Source organism: Theropithecus gelada, chromosome 6, assembly GCF_003255815.1.
Source record: "Theropithecus gelada isolate Dixy chromosome 6, Tgel_1.0, whole genome shotgun sequence".
NCBI lineage: Eukaryota > Metazoa > Chordata > Mammalia > Primates > Cercopithecidae > Theropithecus > Theropithecus gelada.
The window spans coordinates 150,779,966-150,798,335 of record NC_037673.1 but is presented as its reverse complement, the minus strand read 5'-3'; the positions used below and the strand labels follow the sequence as shown (position 1 = coordinate 150,798,335).

Below are 18,370 nucleotides of genomic sequence, written 5' to 3'. Positions count from 1 at the left end.
GTGTAAAGATAGAAATCATTAGACTTATTGAAAGGGATGAATCTTTAGCCTCCATGGGATGTTCTTAAGCCTATTGCTGTTTTTTGATTTGTGAAGGAAAATAATCAAATTGAAGGTACATTAGGAAAGACAGCAAACGTATGATCAGTGATTGTGTCTAAAAAGGAAGGTGTAATTGGACATGCTGTACCACTTTTTATTCCCAACATAAATTTGTTGCTTGACTTTTGTGCTTTTGACGTTAGTAATATATTCCGAAATACATTGTGTATGGAAGCAGGGGACTATGTTTACTGTGTCGTGGGGAAGGCACATGGTCTCTCAGCCCTCTGCGCTTCCCATTTGTTTAATGCTAGACCATCAAGCAAACTCCCCCTAGAGAATAATTCAGCTTGTACCAGGAGACTGCACATAATTATTTGGGCCACTGGAAAATTCTAATGCCTATGAAAAAATAACTTTTGGTTTATAGATCAGTGTTTTGTGAATTTGGGCAGGAAAAGTCAGCCCTGGAAAGTGGTTTTATTTTGGCCATAACGAAATATGCAAATAATAGTAGGATAAATAATGAGATTATTAATAAGTCTCACAAAACTATAATTCCAAGGTTTAGCTTTAGTTTGGTTGGTTCACCAACAGCTCATCAATTTTGGAGGTCCAAATCTGTTCTGGTAAGAGCTGGGTATAAAATGGTGGATGATACAGACACAGGCTTGCTTGCCCAAAGTCAAGTGGAGAAGTAACCAATGAGTGAATAACATAATTATGCATTACCCATAGATTCCATTGTTATACTCATTCACAGATTCCAGATTTACAATTTACCTACTCACTAAAATTTATTTGTAATCTCAAAAATCAGTGCTCATAGCCGGGTGTGGTGGCTCACGCCTGTAATCCCAGTACTTTGGGAGGCTGAGGCAGGTGGATCACCTGAGGTCAGGAGTTCAAGACCAGCCTGACCAACATGGTGAAACCCGGTCTCTACTAAAAGTATAAAAATTAGCTGGGCATGGTGGCGGGCAACTGTAATCCCAGCTACTCGGGAGGCTGAGGCAGGAGAATCACTTGAACCCGGGAGGTGGAGGCTGCAGTGAGCTGAGATTGCACTTCTGCACTCCAGCTGGAGTGACAGAGCAAGACCCTGTCTCAAAAAAAAAAAAAAAAAAAAATATCAATGCTCATTGCACTTTAAAAAAATTGTATTTTTTGAGACTGGGTCTCACTCTGTCACCCAGGCTAGAGTGCAATGGTACAATCACAGCTCATTGCAGTCTTGACCTCCTGGGCTCAAGCAGTCCTCTCTCTCAGCCTTCCTAGTAGCTGGGACTACAGGCGTGCGCCACCACATCTGGCTTTTTTTTGTTTGTTTTTTGTAGAGATGGGGTCTTGCTATGTTGCTCATGCTGGTCTTAAACTCCTGGCCTTAAATGATCCTCCTGCTTCAGCCTCCCAAAATACTGGGGTTACAGGCATTAGCCACCACACCCTGCCATATGGCACTTTTGAGATTACTTGAGGATGTGCATATGCACAGAGTGGTGAAGAAAGTTCGAGTTGTTCAACATGCACTGTCACAGACTGAATGTTTGTGTCCCTTCCTGAATTCGTTTGTTGACATCCAAATCCCCAATTAGGAGATAGGACCTTTGGTAAGTGATTAATTCATGAAGATGGAGCCCTAATGAATGGGATTAGTACCCTTATAAAAAGACACTGCAGAGCTCCCTCTTCTTTTCCGCCGTATGAGGACATAGTGAAAAAATGGCAGTCTGTGAACCAGGAAGTGGGCTCTTAACAGATACTGACTCTGCTGGCACCTTGATCTCGGACTTCCGAGCTTCCAAGACTGTGAGAAATAAATTTCTGTTGTCAACCACGTTAAGTTATTTTGTTATACCAGCCGATAGGCACATACGTTCACAGCTAAGGTCAAACCAGAGGACATCTGCCTTCTTGTTTCAGCTCTCATGCTGTAAACAAGTGTCCTTTGGGGGTTTATTGAGGGCCACATTTTTCATATTTTTATACTTTCTGTTGGTGATTTTGGTTTACATGGTGCCCAAGCATAGGGCTGAAGTGCTGTCTAGTGTTCCTGAGCACAAGAAGACTGTGATGTGCCTTACAGGGAAAATATATGTGTTGGAGAAGCTTTGTCGTGGCATGAGTCATAGTGCTATTGGCCGTGGGTTCAATTTAATGAATCAGTGATAAATATTAACTAAGGTGTCTCTAAACAGAAATGCATATAAAACAAGATTATGTATTGATCACTTGATTAAAATGTTGTGATCAGAGGCTTGCAGGAATGTAGCCCTGTATGTCCCCTGGGGACAATAGTTCAGTATTCACTAACCGTGTTCATGGTGACTTACAGAACATAACTACCATGAATCATGACAGTCGACTGTAAGTCAGGATACGTGCCACGTGAGGAGCTACAGAGGTGCTGAGAATGATTAAGAATGATGATGGGGGGATGTCTATTCTTAATAGGGTGGTCAAGGAAGCCTCTTGGGGGAGGTGATAGTAAAGCTAAAACCTAAAGGATGAAGCTGCAGAGCAGCGGGGAAGAGTGTTCCATGCCGAGAGAACAGGGTCCGAAGGTGAGAAAGCCTTGGACTGTGTGAGGCACTGGGGCCCTGCCAGGAGGTGATGGAGAAGTATGCAGGGGTCAGCCCCAACAGGCCTTTTGGGCCAGGCTAGGGAGTTTGAGTTTATTATAAAGGCCTGGAGTAAAGTTACCTGTAGGGCAGTGGTAATCAAGTTATTCTCTTTTTATTTGTGTGGGGACTCACCTGTTTTCATCACTAGGCCATAGAAGTTACAGATCATCCCTTATGCACCTGGTATTTCCAGGGCCTAGGACAGAGCTGGGACCAATCTCTGTGGGTACAAAATGCGGAACACCATGGGCCCACAGTACCTATTTCAATCCATGTTTGTTGATTAAATGACCAAGCCCTGGGATTCTGTGGCTGCAGCTGGGAAGAAATCATAGCAGGGATTTTTTTCCCAGATCCCAGAGAAACCCAGAATTTGGGCCTCCGCTTCCCAGGCTGACTGATAGGCCAGTGGCGTGGTGTGGGGGCTCAGCTCCGGGCTCTCATAAAGGCAGGCCTGCCATGCTCTTCCTCGTACCCGAGGGTGGAAGCTGGCAGGAGATCAGACGATACTTGGATTCCAAGGAGCTCATGAACAAAGGCTATAAAGTTGCTAAGAAACTGCCTTTCTGAGGTTCGCCATGTATTTTTTTTGGTGGTGTTCCCGTGGTGTGTGTGAGTGTGAGTGTGAGCACACCCAGGGCTGTCACTCTGCCAGGCCTGAGTGAAGTCACACTCGAAGGGAAGAACTGCAGGCTGCCGTGCAGCACCATCATGGACCCCAGGTGTCCCTAAGCTGGGCAGACCAGGCATTGAGGATAGCAAAAGTGGAGCCAGCTGCCCGAGGCCAGAGGTTGGCAGAGCCGTGTGTAGCTGCAGCAAGAAAGCCTTGGATGTTGAATGTTGGACCCACTTGCAGCAAAAACAAGAAGCCCTGGGTTGGGAGACACCAATAACAGAACCGGGAGGGAGTCCCACCCCTACCCCCCAACTGAGCTTGGAAAGTAAATTCTTAACAAACCTAAGTCATTTCAAAATACAAGATGCAAGATTCATAGAACTCATACGAGTCCAGGCTGACCATTATCTAACTTGCCTCCTTCTCCCTATTCTCATGTGGAAAATCTGAAGCCTAGGGAAGGGAAGGAACTCTCTTAATGGGATATAGCATATAACAAGTGCAGGAGCCCGGCCTATCAGAAGGGCTGTGGGCTGTGAGTGGAGGGAAAAAAGGCCTGGCATGTATCTGAAACTATAGTACTCATCCATTTGTCCACTCGTCAAGTACTTATTGAGCCTCTGCTAAGTTCCAGGATCCCCAAGCCCTAGTTCCAACCAAACAGAGAAAAGTAGAACCCAAAACTTTGCGCAAATTGCCAGCTTCTCTGATTGTTTCCCAATAAGTATGCTACTGCCACTACCACCACCACCACCACTGCCAACCACCGCCACCACCACCATCGCCAACCACTGCCGCCACCACCACCACCACCACCACCACCACCACAACAAAGCTCACACTCTGTGTCTAGCTCATCATCGTAGATACCTTGGATTCTACTCTCACTTGCAGGCTTGGAAGGAGAAGGAGCTAAAATGGGTGAGAAATGTAATACCTCCTCCCATTCTTCCACTGGCTCAAGGAATGGACCTTGCCCCTAAGTGGTCAGTGTATTTGAGGAGGCACCAGAGGGCCACTTCCCCTGGCTTGTTTCTCAGTCTGTTTGCCCTAGGTGCCCATTATGTGCCAAGCAGTGGAATAAGTCACTTCCTGGCTCCAGACATCAGTCAAGGGCATATCTGATAATCTCACACTGTGTCCAGTTTTAAACCCTTTAATGGTTTCTGTTACTCTTAAAATAAAGATCAAGTCTCCTTAACGTGGCCCACAAGGGCCTATGGTGCTGGCTTTTGCCTACCCTCTCCCTGTTCTCCTCTTTCCTTCCCACTCTCTGCTCCAGCCTGCCTGCCTTTCATGCCTGTCATACTCCCTCCGTGGGGTCTTTGCACATGCTGGACCCTGCACCTGGAATACTCTCCCCCACCCTTTTTTTTTTCTGTCTTTTTCTTTTTTCCTAATAAAACAGTTTAATCTTTTTCAGGAAATGATTAAACATTTTGGAAGTAAATATAGATGAAAGTTTAACTTATTCATTAGTGGAAAAATATTCTTTAAACAAAACAAAGTTACAAAAGAAAATATTGATACATTTGGCCACATAAAATTTGTCCAAATAAACTTAAAAAATGCAAATATAGGACAGAGCTTTAACATGGACATATAATAAAACATTCTTCTGTGTTGACAATAAAGGAACTAAAACTTTTAAAATGTATATATTAAAAGATACAGGCCAGGCTCACGCCTGTAATCCTAGCACTTTGGGAGGCTGAGGCAGGCAGATCACTTGATGTCAGACCAGCCTGGCCAAAATGGTGAAACCTTGTCTCTACTTAAAGTACAAAAATTAGCCAGGTATGGTGGCACATGCCTGTAATCCCAGTTACCCAGGAGGCTGAGGCATGAGAATTGCTTGAACCCAGGAGGCAGAGGTTGCAGTGAGCCAAGACTGTGTCACTGCACTCCAGCCTGGGCAACAGAGCGAGACTCTGTCTCCGCCCCCACAAAAATAAAATTCACGTACCATAAAGTTCACCATTTTAAAGTGTACAATTCAGTGGTTTTTAATATATTTACAAAGTTGTGCAACCATCACCCCTTCTTTTTTAATTTATTTGTGTAAATTTATGGAGTACAGTGTCATTTTGTTACAAGCCTAGATTACACAGTGGTAAAGTCAGGGTTTTTAGTGTATCCATCACTGGAGTAATATACATTTTGCCCATTAGGTAATTTCTCAGCCTTCACCCCCTCCCAACTCCCAGTCAATGGAGACCTGAGTTTTCATCGACTATTACTTCACACTCTATTTCCATGTGTATACATTATTTAGCTCCCACTTATAAGTGAGAACATGCAACATTTGTCTCTCTGTGTCTGACTTGTTTATTTTAAGTTAATGGCCTCTAGCTCCATCCATGTTGCTGCAAAATACATTATTTCATTCCTTTTTATGGCTGAATAATATTCCATTGTGTGTGTGGGTGCCTGTGTGCATATATATATATACACACACACACACGTATACACACACACAATGGAATATTAGTGTATGTGTGTATATACACACATATGTATACACACATACATGTATATATGTATGTACAAACACACACACTATATATATTTACATACCACATTTTCTTTATCCAATTATCTGTTGATGGACATTTAGGTTGATTCCATATCTTTGCTATTGTGAGTGGTGCTGCGATAAACATACCAGTGTAGGTATCTTTTTGATATAGTGATTCCTTTTCCTTTGGGTAGATACTGTTTTCCATAAAGGTTATACTAATTAACATTCCCACCAGCAGTGTATAAGAGTTTCCTTTTCTCCACATCCTAGCCAACATCTGTTATTTTTTTGTCTTTTCAATAATAGTCATGCTGATTGGTGTAAGATGATATTTCATTGTGGTTTTAATTTGCATTTCCGTGATGATTTGTGATATTGAACTTTTTTCATATGCTTGTTGGCCATTTGCTTTTTTTTTTTTTGAAAAATGACTATTCATATCCTTAGCCCACTTTTTGATGAGATTATCTGTTTGGTTGTTGAGTAGTTTGAGTTCCTTCAAAATTCTGGATATTAGTCCCCTGTTGGGTGTACAGTTTGCAAATATTTTCTCCCATTCTGCAGGTTGTCTGTTCACTCTTTTACTATGCAGAACTTTTTTTTTTTTTTTGAGATGGAGTCTTGCTCTGTTGCCCAGCCTGGAGTGCAGTGGCGTGACCTCTGCCCCTTGGGTTCAAGCGATTCTCCTTCCTCAGCCTCCCAAGTAGCTGGGATTACAGGTGCCTGCCAACACGCCTGGCTAATTTTTGTATTTGTAGTAGAGACGGGGTTTCACCATCTTGGCCAGGGTGGTCTTGAACTCCTGACCTCGTGATCCACCCGCCTTGGCCTCCCAAAGTGCTGAGATTACAGGCGTGAGCCACTGCGCCCGGCCTGCTATGCAGAACTGTTTAAAGTCCTATTTGTCTATTTTTGTTTTTGTTGCCTGTGCTTTTGAGGTCTTAGTCATGAATTCTTTGCCTAGATCAATGTCTAGAAGAGTTTCCCCTAGTTTTTCTTCTAGTATTTTTATAGTTTCATGTACTGCATTCAAGTCTTTAATCCATTTTGAATTGCTTTTTACATGGTGAGAGATAAGGGTCCAGTTTCATTCTTCCGTGTATGGCAATCCAATTTTCTCATCACCATTAATTGAAAAGGGTGTCCGTTCTGCAGTGTATATTTTTGTTGACTTTGTGAAAGATCAGTTGGCTGTAGATATGTGTGTTCAAATCTTTGCCTGGGTTTTTCATCTTTTGATTGTTGTATTGCCAGAGATCCCTTTATATATTTTGGATACCAGACCCTTGTCAAGTATGATTGGAAAATATTTTCTCATTCTGTGAGTTTTTTTCTGTTTTCTTTTTGTTTCTTTTCTTTTCTTTCTTTTTTCTTTTTCTTTTTTTTTTTCAAGGCAGAGCCTCACTCTGTCGCCCAGATTGGAGTGCAATGGCATGATCTTGGCTCACTGCAACCTCCGCCTTTTGGGTTCAAGTGATTCTCCTGCCTCAGCCTCCCAAGTAGCTGGGATTACAGGTGTCCACCACCACTTCTGACTAATTTTTGTATTTTTAGTAGAGACGGGGTTTCACCATGTTGGTCAGGATGCTCTCAAACTCCTGACTTGAAGTGATCTGCCTACCTCAGACTCCCAAAGTGCTGGGATTATAGGTGTGAGCCACTGCACCTGGCCTCTTTTCACTTTCTTAATAGTGTACATTGAGGTAAAGTAGTTTTTAATTTGATTTTAATTCTAAAATTTAATTTAAAATTTAATAATTAATTTTAAAACAATAAAAAATTTCATAATTAATTTTAAGGCTAGGTGCAGTGGCTCATGCCTGTAATCCCACCACTTTGGGAGGCTGAGGTGGGCAGATCATGAGGTCAGGGGATCAAGACCATCCTGGCTAACAGAGTGAAACCCCCTCTGTACTAAAAATACAAAAATTAACTGGTCGTGGTGGTGCGTGCCTGTAGTCCCAGCCTGCCCAGCACCTGAAGTCCCAGGTGGGGGAATTGCTTGAACCCAGGAGGTGAAGGCTGCAGTGAGCCGAGATCGCGCCACTGCACTCCAGCCTGGGTGACAGAGTGAGACTCTGTCTCAAAAACAAAACAAAAAAACCAATTTAATGTAAAATTTAATAATTAATTTTAAAATTTAATTTTAAATCAATGAAGTCCAATTTATTTATTCTTTAGTTGATTGTGTTTTTAATATATATTTAGGAAACTATTGTCTAACTTAAGGTCACAAAGATTAACATTTATTCTTTATTCTATAAATTTTTTAGTTTTCACTGTTACATTTAAGTCTTTTATCCATTTTAAGGTAATTTTTGTATGCAGTGTGAGGTAAAGGTACAAATCCGTTCTTTCGTATGTGGATATACAATTGTCCTAGTGCCATTTTTTTTTTCTTTTTTAAGATGGACTCTCACTCTGTTGCCCAGACTGGAGTGCAGTGGCATGATCTTGGCTCACCGCAACCTCCACCTCCCAGGTTCAAGTGATTTTCCTGCCTCAGCCTCCCAAGTAGCTGGGAGTACAGGTGCCCGCCACCATGCCTGGCAAATTTTGTATTTTCAGTAGAGACGGGGTTTCACCATGTTAGCTAGGCTGGTCTCGAACTCCTGACCTTAGGTGAGCTGCCTACCTCAGCCTCCCAAAGTGCTGGGGTTACTTATAGGTGTGAGCCACCGCACCTGGTCTTCCCTAGTGCCATGTTTCAAAAAGGCTGTTGTCTCTCCGTTGAATGGTTTTGATACCATTGTCAAAAAGCAATAGACTATAAATGTATGAGTTCTGGACTCTCAGTTCTATTCCATTGATCTATATGTCTATCCTTATGTGTGTCTGCATTACTGTATCTTTGTAGAAAATTTAGGAATTGAAATGTGTAAGTCCTCCAGCTTTGTTATTCTTTTTCAAGATTTTTGTGACTATTCTGGATCATTTACATTTCCATGTCAACTCTAGGATCAACTTGTCCATTTCTACAAAAAAGGCGTTGAAGTTTTTTTTTTTTTTTTGAGATGGAGTTTTGTTCTGTCTCCCAGGCCGGAGTGCAGTGATGTGATCTCACTCACTGCAACCTCTGCCTCCTGGGTTCAAGTGATTCTCCTGCCTCAACCTCCCCAGTAGCTGGGATTACAGGCGTGCGCCGCCGCACCCAGCTGATTTTTATATTTTTAGTAGAGATGGAGTTTCACCATGTTGCCCAGGCTGGTCTTGAACTCCTGAGCTCAGGTGAGCCACCCGTCTCGGCCTCCCAAAGTGCTGGGATTACAGGTGTGAGCCCTTGCGCCCAGCTAGCATTGAAAATTTTGGTGTAGATTGCATTGAATCTGTAGATCAGCTTGGCAAGTATTGTGATCTTAATATTGTTTTCTGATTCATGAGCAGGGAATGTCACTTTCTTAGTCTTCTTTAATATCCTTCAACAATGTTTTATAGTTGTCAGTCTTGCACTTATTTGGCTAAATTTATTTCTAAGTATTTTATTTTCCCCAATTGCTGTTATAAATGAATTTTCCTTTTTGTTTTGTTTTGTTTTTTTGAGACAGGGTTTCACTTTGTCACCCAGGCTGGAATGCAGTGGTGTGATCTTGACACACTGCAGCCTCAAACTCCTGGGCTCAAGGTATCCTCCCACTTCATCTTCCCTAGTAGCTGAGACTACAGATGTGTACCATCATACCTGGCTAAGTTTTAATTTTTTTTTGTACAGACAGGGTCTCACGATGTTGTCCATGCTCGTTTTGAACTGGGTTAAAGTGATCTACGTGCCTTAACCTCCTAACGTGCTGGGATTACAGGCGCGAGCCACCGCACCCAGCCACAAATGGATTTTCTTAATTTAATTTTTGTTTATTGTCAGTGTGTAGCAATACAACTTATTTCTTCTTGGTCAGTCTAGCTGAAAGTTTGCCCATTTTTGTAGACAACCCTTTTCTTTACAAGGAACCAACTCTCGGTTTCGTTGATTTTTTTTCTATTTGTCTAATCTCTTTGATTTCTGCTCTAATCTTTATTATTGCCTTCTGTTTGCTTTGGGTTACATTTGCTCTTTTTCTAGTTTCTTAAGGTGGAAGGTTGGATTATTAACTGAAATTTTTATTCTTTTTAAGTGTAGGCATTTATAGTCATAAATTTCCCTCTGAGCACTGCTTTTTCTACATCCCATGAATTTTGATATGTCATGTTTTTATTTTCGTTTGTCTCAAATAATTTTCTAATTTTCCTGGGAATTCTTTTTTGACCCATTGGTCATTAAAAGTGTTTGTTTAATTTCCATATATTTTTGAATTTCCCCAAATTTTCCATTACTGATTTCTAATTACATTCTATTGTAGCTGAATAACCTATTTTATGTTACTTCAGTCTTTTACAATTTATTGAGTCTTGTTTTATTACCTGACATATAACCTATCCTGGAGAATGTTTGATGTGCACTTGAACTCTGTTGTTGCTCTGTTCCTTTTCTCCTTTTTGTGTTGTTATGGTATTCTGCTGTTGATGGGTGAGTGTTCTATAGATGTTAGTTCCAGTTGGTTTACAGTATTGTTTAAGTTTTATATTTCCTTATTGATCTTATGTCTAGTTGTTCTATTCATTATTAAAAGTGGGATACTGTAGTCTGCAGCTATTCTTGTCAAATAATTATTTCTTCTTTCAATTCTGTCAGTTTTTACTTCATGTGTTTTGGGGCTCTGTTATTAGGTGCACATGTATTTTTAGTTGTTATACCTTCTATCTTTTTCTTGACCCTTTATCATTATAAAATGTCCTTCTTTATCTCTAGCAAAAATTTTTGTCTTAAAGTCTGTTTTGCCTGCCATTATAACCACTGCAGCTCTTTGTTGGTTACTGTTTGTGTGGAATATCTTTTTCCACTTTAAAATTTTCCATTTATTTGTATCTTTATATCTAAAGTGTGTCTCTTGTAGACAGCTTATAGTTGGGCCATTCTGTCAATCCATGCCTTTTTATAAGGAGAGTTGAATCCATTTGCATTTAATGTAATTGCCAATAAGGAAGGACTTACTTCTGCCATTTTGCTATTTTTTTTTTATGTCATATCTTTTTTGTTCAATTCCTCCATTACTACTTTCTTTTGTGTTATTTTCTAATGTACCATTTTGATTCCCTTCTCTTTTTAAAAACTATGTATTTTTGAGTTATTTTCTTAGTTGTTGCCCTGGGGGTTAAAATTAATGTCTTAAATAAAAAATTTCTGATTCAGGTTATAGTATACCGCAACTTTGCTCTTATATAGCTCTGTCCCTTTCCTCCTCCTCTTTCTTGTTAGTTATTGACATATAAATTACATCCTTGCACATTGTGTGCCCTTCAATAGATTTATAATTATTTAATTATGCAGTTTCCTTTTAAATCAGCTAGGAGAAAAAATGAGTTATAAAAAAAAACCCCTATCTATACTGTCTTCTATATTTACCTATATAGTTATTTTGACCAGTGCTTTTTCTTTCTTTATGTGAGTTTGAATTACTGGGTTTACCCAATGGGAGGCAGTGAGTGGCAGATGACTGGAAGGTAGAAAAGGAGGAAGGACAGGGTATGTATTCCTCCCATCTCCTCTTGTTTTGGCAATAGCTGCAATTTACTATCTGCAACTGCAGATCCCATTGGGAAGTCCCCGTTCCTGGCTACAGCCTTCTCTGCATTCTAGTAACACCACTGCTTCTTGCCTTTTCAGGCTTACGAGTAGTAACAGCTTCCCATTTCTGCTATTCCTTAGGTGCTTCACCATCCTTTGTTGTTTCCTTAATCCTACACATACTTCTGCAATAGTTCCTTCATTAAACTCTCTTGTGTTACGCCAGGAGTGGGCTATATCATGACAAGATCTTAGCTGATTCAGCATGCTCCGTGACCTTCTTGCTAAGGTCAAATGCTTATACTCTCACATGTACTTCTCCTTTGCAGAGCTTACCACAGTCCCTAACTATACACTTATTTTAATGATCATTTGTTTAATGTCTATTTTTCTAACTAGATCATAAGTGCCTTGCACGATCTTTTAATTTCTAGCAGAGTGCCTGGTATATAGTAGGCACTTGATACATTTTTACTGAATGATAGCTAATATTTTTCTCTTATCTGTTTCATGGAATTCTTCTGAGTGTCCGGGGGGTACAGCAGGTATAAAAGGCTTTAAAAATGGAATCTCTCCCCGTTGTCTACAAAGCTGTAAGGTGTTATTGTGTGAGGATAACATGAGCATGGGCATACTGAAAACCTGGACTCAGTCAGTCACCACGCCATCTTGGGTCAGAATTTTCCCTTTCTGTTATTCAGCCTTCATCAAGTCATGGTCCATAGCACCTTCCGGTGGTCCCTGAGTGACAGCATGAGGGCGCAGCTTCCGTTCATTGTCACCTGTAGCCCCCAACCAAGACTCAATCATAGGACCACAGGTGGAGCTGGAAGCGTCAGGACCTTCCACTCTAGACTGATGGCTGCTGGGAATTAGTTTTTAGTACCCAGCAGAGTGCCTGAGTCTGAAGTGGGTGGTCTGTGTGAAGAATGATGGAAAGAAGAATGACACATGAGAAGGAAGAAGGCAGAGACCACTTTAGAGAAAGTCTGGAGGTTTACTCAACAACGTTTACAATCACAATTGTACATGGTAAATCAGTCTTTCACAAAGGCTCATTTTTCCAGGCAGGGGGAGAGGCTGGTGGTCTTGAGCTTTCGGCCTGGAATTCCAGTCTGAATTTCCAAATATTCCCTGCCTGCAACCCCTTTGGGATCCTAGTCTTCAAGCCGTTATTGGCTTGATAACATATAACAGATCAGGAGTCTGACCCTGTTCTGTTGCCTGGCACAGCTGAATCAAAGCCATTCTGGAAGCAGATGTTAAGATGAACTTGTCACTTGGTATGTAGGTCCAACTCCCACCCCAGAGGTGGCAGTGGGCCTTGGCTCAAGATCAAGTTTGAACTAAAATATTACTTGGATTTTTCACAAAGAGTGTCCGTTGAAAGCAATAAAGAATTCCAGAACAGAACTGCACTTCTTGTCCCTCTCTCACGCTTACAAAGCTTCAGAAAACATTAAAAATGCATTACCTCCTAGGAATTATAAAAGATCACCCAACTGTACAAACTAGGTATCGCTGAAACAGGGAATCTGATTCCTCAGTTATTACTGTAAAGTGCTTTGCCACTCTTTTTGAGACTCCAGAGACTAGGAAAATGGAGATGCACAGAGAGACACAAGGAGCTGTTTTCCAAGACATCACCTATTTCTTAGGGAAAAAAAAGAAATTCAACTGGTGGGAAGTTTGAAAAGTGAATGTCATGTAGACTTTGGAAATCTATTTGCTACATCTTCAACAGAAACCGCTCTTTCTCTCCTGGACCGACTGTCACATCCTCTCGTCAGATTCTTCCTGTGGATGTACCCCGTTCTGCCTGAGCGATTTTTTCCTAAAGGGAAGAATCAATAGTTTCTGATTGTTTTAAAAGCTGAAAGCTCCAATTGGAGGCAGAAGATGGGATGGCTTTTCACACACGTGCCTGCAAGGTTAGCCACCTCCAAAGACCTTGTTCTTAAAGCAACCGTGCTGTCTGCATTATGAAATGTTTCTGGAGTTCCCCTTTGGAAAGGCTGCTGGTGGGCCACATGGTCACGATACTTTCCAATCACACCCTATTTTGTGACCTTATCTTCAGAGTAAAGGCTTTAGAGGAAAAGGGACCCACAGTCTCACCCATCACCTGACTGTCAGCATCTCTATACGCTCCTGGCTGAGTTCTATTGAGTATCAGCTAGGGATATGAGCGGAAACCTGAATCCTTGAGACAGGCGGTTTTCAAAAAGGAAGCCATAACAATGAGAGGCTTAGTACTGGCAATTGATCAGCTGGTCCATCAAATGGAGACAGTCAAGTTCTGTCCTTCCTTCCCCTCCCGCATACTTTGTCAAGTCCCAGGACCTACTGATGTGGACTCAGCAATGACAAATGCCAGAGTGCTCAGAGGACACACCCATCCCTTTTCAGGGTGTGAACCTAGACTGGAAAGGAGAACCAAAGGATGGAAAGGCAGGCCCAGGACGGCTTGCTGCCGCTCCTGCTTTCACAGGAATCCTGGTCATGCCAGGAACACCGCCACCCACTTGGGGCGAGACTGTGTGGAAGTCTAGCTAGTGCTCGGCACCCCTTAACCCAATGGTGAAAAACAGGACAAACATGCTGGGGTTCAGAGGGTGGACCGCAGGGATGGCCCCCAAACAGGTCCCAGTGAGGTAATGCAAGGCCTCCTCTCAGGGGCCGGCCGATGAGGCCTTCTAGGCCACAGACTAAACGCACTGCCCAGCCTTTAGTTTGGAGTGTGACTTGCACTGACTGGAATAAATCTGGCCTCTCACCCTTGGGGGACATCTCAGTCTCAGATGTTGCTCCAGGCCCAACATCTCCTGCTTGAAATTAGACATTAAGAAACACACACTCATCCAGTAGGAACTGCACATGCCGCCAGAAATGTTCCCCTCCCCACAACCCTGCCCCTTCATGTTTGTCTAGCAAGGCACTAGGAAATGGTTCAAGTTTAGGGATTTGCTGTATAGTTGCATTTTTCTTTTTAAAAGGCACAGTTTTTATTTTAATGACACTGCATTGCTCTTTGATGATGAATCTCAATTCAACTCTTCAAACTGCCAACACTCTTGTTATCCTAGATTCTAGAAGAGGCCTCATCTTTTGACTTCTATAGAGGGCCACTTCTAAAGCTACAGCACTTATTTGGAAAAGGACACTGGGATCAACACGTAAGCGCTGCAAGCAGAGGGGCCACCTCTCTTGCAGACAGGCGGCCAGAGCAGGGCTTGTGCTGGGCCAGAAGTGGAAGTAATTCCTTGCCAGCTACACATTCGGTCTGACTGGTGGATGATTGGGAGTGTCTGTCCCTCCCTCCCCCAGTAATTGATGGCCTTGAGATCCGCCAGCATCTCAAAGGCAGATTTGTGGCTCTGTTCCCAGACTTAGGTCTCAGTCATTTAATTGGTAAATGACACAATCGAGAGACTCAACACTAATTGGAATGCTGATTTCAAGTATTTCCTGGGCTAGCTGGTGGAAGCCGTAGATAGTGGAATGCAATTTCCATTTCCAAATCAGTGGGCAGCAGGTTGGTTACAGAAATGCTTCCTATTAGTCTGGAGGCCCTCCAGGAGTCTGACATGTAATTAACAAAGCAAAAGGTAAACATGAAGGGCCAGCATGGAGCTGGGTGTATATCTGGCTGTGGGATATCGGGTTCTTTTCTCCACAGAAATGAGACTACAGTTGTGATGATTGTGGGAGATTCCAGGGGTGCAGGTCTTCACCGAGGACCATGTTGTACCACAGCCTCTGCTGAGCTGAGGGACACATGTCCCCCTGCTTCCCCAACACTACTAACTTGGGATTTCACAGATTGTCTCTAGGCTGGGGGCTGCCTTGACTGTATTACACCCGGTTGGCTCCTTTAATCACAGCATTCTAGAAATCCATATTGGATGTGGGATACCAGAATCCTATGTAGCATCCTAGTTTGCAATCCATTTATAGAGTTCTTTAAAAATTCTGGGGTTTTATATGAGAACTAGAACCATGATGAGGTCAGAGGCAGGCACTTTGCCCAGAGTTGATCCTGGAGACCTCCAGACTCTGTGAGGTGAGCACCTCGCAGCATCTCTGTTCCTCTTTTGAGGCCTGGGGAAGAGAGACGGGGAAATGGAAGCATGGATCAGGGCAAATCAGCCAGCTTTTCTAGTTTGGAGGTCTGCTCGGACTTTTCTGTGGGCTCAGGGCCATCTGAAACACTGCCCTGTAAAGCTGGTGGCTGGGCTGTCCTTGTGCCTGGAGAGTGCTAAAATGGACATTTCAAATACCCAGAGAGCAGAGGGAGATATCCCGCATGTCCACAGCTGCAGAGAAGTGTCTGGGGGGGTCCCTCTTCTGACTCCTCACCTGGCAGCTGATCAGCATTCAGTATTGAACACTCCTAAGACCCTAAGTATGGCCTTTGACCAGACCAAATCACCTGGGGCTGTGACAGAGAACAGAAGCTGGGCAGTCACTGCAATGTCCCCCCCAAGGACAGTAGAAACTAAAAAGCCCCAAGAGGACTTCTTTCCCTTCTGCGGCAGATGAGTGACATCGATACTAAAAGCTGCCCCAAACAGGCAAATTTTACATTTCTTTCTAAAGCACCATCATGTAGGAGAGCCATCTGAGGGCTGGGCAACCTTGCAGGACTCACTTTTGGGTGGCCTAGGCTACCTTGGTATTCTCCCACATAATGCTCAAGGGGACATAGTGACAAAGTTGAAAAGGCCCTGTTGCTTTTCTGTGAGGCCAGCAGGGATTAAAGCAGGCTCTGCTCCCTGTGGGGCCTCTTGTGGGATATGCTCTTCACCCTACCCCCACAACTCAGGGGTTCAAGGACCAGGCAGACCCCAGGCCCTGAATCAAGAGCCCTCTTTACCCTGAACCATTTGGCCAGCACCTTTTACACCCAGTGCCCACAGAGGCCCTGCCTCCCTTGAAAGAGGAAGGCTGCAGTGAGTGCCAGACCCTGGGGAGGGCCTGCCAAGGGGACACGAGGGCTCAGTTCCTATTGAATTTTTCCAAGACTGTTGAGTTGGTGTGTTCAAACAGCCACTGCTGGGTGAGGGAGGATGGGTTGCAGGTGTTCATGAAGATCCTATGGTCACTTTCACTGCAGTCCATGCAGCTGCCACTGACAGGGTGGTACAGGGTCTTGTCCTATAAAACATGGAGGTAATAAACCAGACAGCACTGGAGACATGTGACCAGTCAAACCACAGCAACAATACCAGCAATGAGAAAGTGAAGAAGTGACTGACTAGCTGTTCCTACACCTGTTGGTTTTCCTCCTGAGCACACAACCAGATGCTGCCCAGCTTCCCTTGCAGCTGGTGTTGCCATGGGACTGGGTTCGGCCCGTTGGGATGTGACCAGAAATGATGCATGCTGCTTCCAGACCTGGGACCTAGACACTGCCCACGTCCTGTCAAATCTCACTGGTCCTCGTGTGTGTGTGTGTGTGTGTGTGTGTATGCACTTTTATCTTTTTCTTTTTTTTTTTTTTTTGAGACAGGTTCTCACCCTGTCACCCAGGCTGGAGTGCAGTGGTGCAATCTTGGCTCACTGCAATCTCCGCCTCCCAGATTCAAGTGATTCTCCTGCTTCAGCCTCCTGAGTAGCTGGGAGTACAGGCATGAGCCACCACGCCTGGCTGATTTTTGTATTTTTAGTAGGGACGGGGTTTCACCATGTTGGCCAGGCTAGTCTCAAACTCCTGACCTCAGGTGATCCACCCACCTCGGCCTCCCAAAGTGCTGGGATTACAGGCATGAGCCACTGTGCCTGGCCATGCTTTTCTTTTTTAAATGGAATCAGTTACCAACATTTAAGACTTGGGGATTTCACAGTGAAGTCTAGATTTCTGACTACTCTTGAATGACTGCAAAATCCAGCATGGTAGGTTTGTGGCACAAATGAATAAGTGGATGGACTCTGTTGAAAGAAGGGGTGAGGCACTATATGGCCTTAAAAAATATCAAGCAGGTGCCCTGCTCCCGGCACATCCCGTCTTACTTTGCGGTATTTCCACAGCTGGTTGCCCTTCATGCTGTGGCAGTCGTAGAGCGTGACAGGGCTGGTATGGGAGATGGCATCAAAGCAGAACTTCTTCGTATGCTGGGGGTCTCCAGGCCGGATGTCCTCTCTCCAGGTGAAGGTGAATACCTGTGCACAGGGGTATCATAAATAAGGACAGCAAAGCCAAGGACTTCCTTTTTTTCTCCATTTTTTTTTTTTTAAATTATGGAAAAATTCAAACTCAGAGGTCCAAAAAATAATATATTAACTGTGACTCCTATTCTAACCACCTAGCTTTAAAAGTTACTAACTTGGCTGGGTGTGGTGGCTCACACCTGTAATACCAGCAGTTTGGGAGGCCAAGATGGGTGGATCACTTTGAGGCCAGGAGCTTGAGAGCAGCCTGGCTAATGTGGTGAAACCCTGTCTTTACTAAAAATAGAAAAATTAGCTGAGTGTGGTGGCGTGTGCTCGTAATCCCATCTACTCGGGAGGCTGAGGCATGAGAATCACTTGAGCCCAGGAGGCAGAGGTTGCAGTGAGCTAAGATTTCACCACTTCACTCCAGCATGGGGGACAGAGTGAGACTCTGTCTCAAAAAAAAAAAAAAAAAAAAAAAGTAAGTTACCAACTCAAGGCTAATGTTGTTGCAGCTCTACTTCCACCCCTATCGTTATACTCACATTATTTTGAAGCAAATCTCAGCTATCATATCATGTCAGGTATAAACACTTCAGTAAGTGCCACTATAACACCTAAAAGTAGTTACTACAAAGTCCAAAATGTCATCAAATATCCACAGTTCAAGTGTTCTTGGGATTATTATTATTATTATTTTTTGAGACAGAGTTTTGCTCTTGTCGCCCATGCTGGAGTGCAATAGTGCAATCTTGGCTCACTGCAAACTCCACCTCCTGGGTTCAACCAATTCTCCTGCCTCAGCTTCCCAAGTA

General features: G+C 43.2%; 1 protein-coding gene across 2 annotated transcripts in view; it reads right to left on the bottom strand.

Moving 5' to 3' along the window:
- Window positions 1-12,379: 12,379 nt before the first annotated feature.
- GALNT10 (polypeptide N-acetylgalactosaminyltransferase 10) overlaps window positions 12,380-18,370 on the bottom strand; it is a 230,396-nt gene continuing 224,405 nt past the window's right edge. For both annotated transcript variants that reach the window (XM_025387915.1, XM_025387916.1), the window contains 2 exons: window positions 17,415-17,564; window positions 12,380-16,559 (listed from right to left, as the gene is read on the bottom strand). In XM_025387915.1, coding sequence (XP_025243700.1) covers window positions 16,401-16,559; window positions 17,415-17,564 — 309 coding nt within the window. In that variant the 3' untranslated portion in view covers window positions 12,380-16,400. The remainder of the gene's footprint in view (window positions 16,560-17,414; window positions 17,565-18,370) is intronic.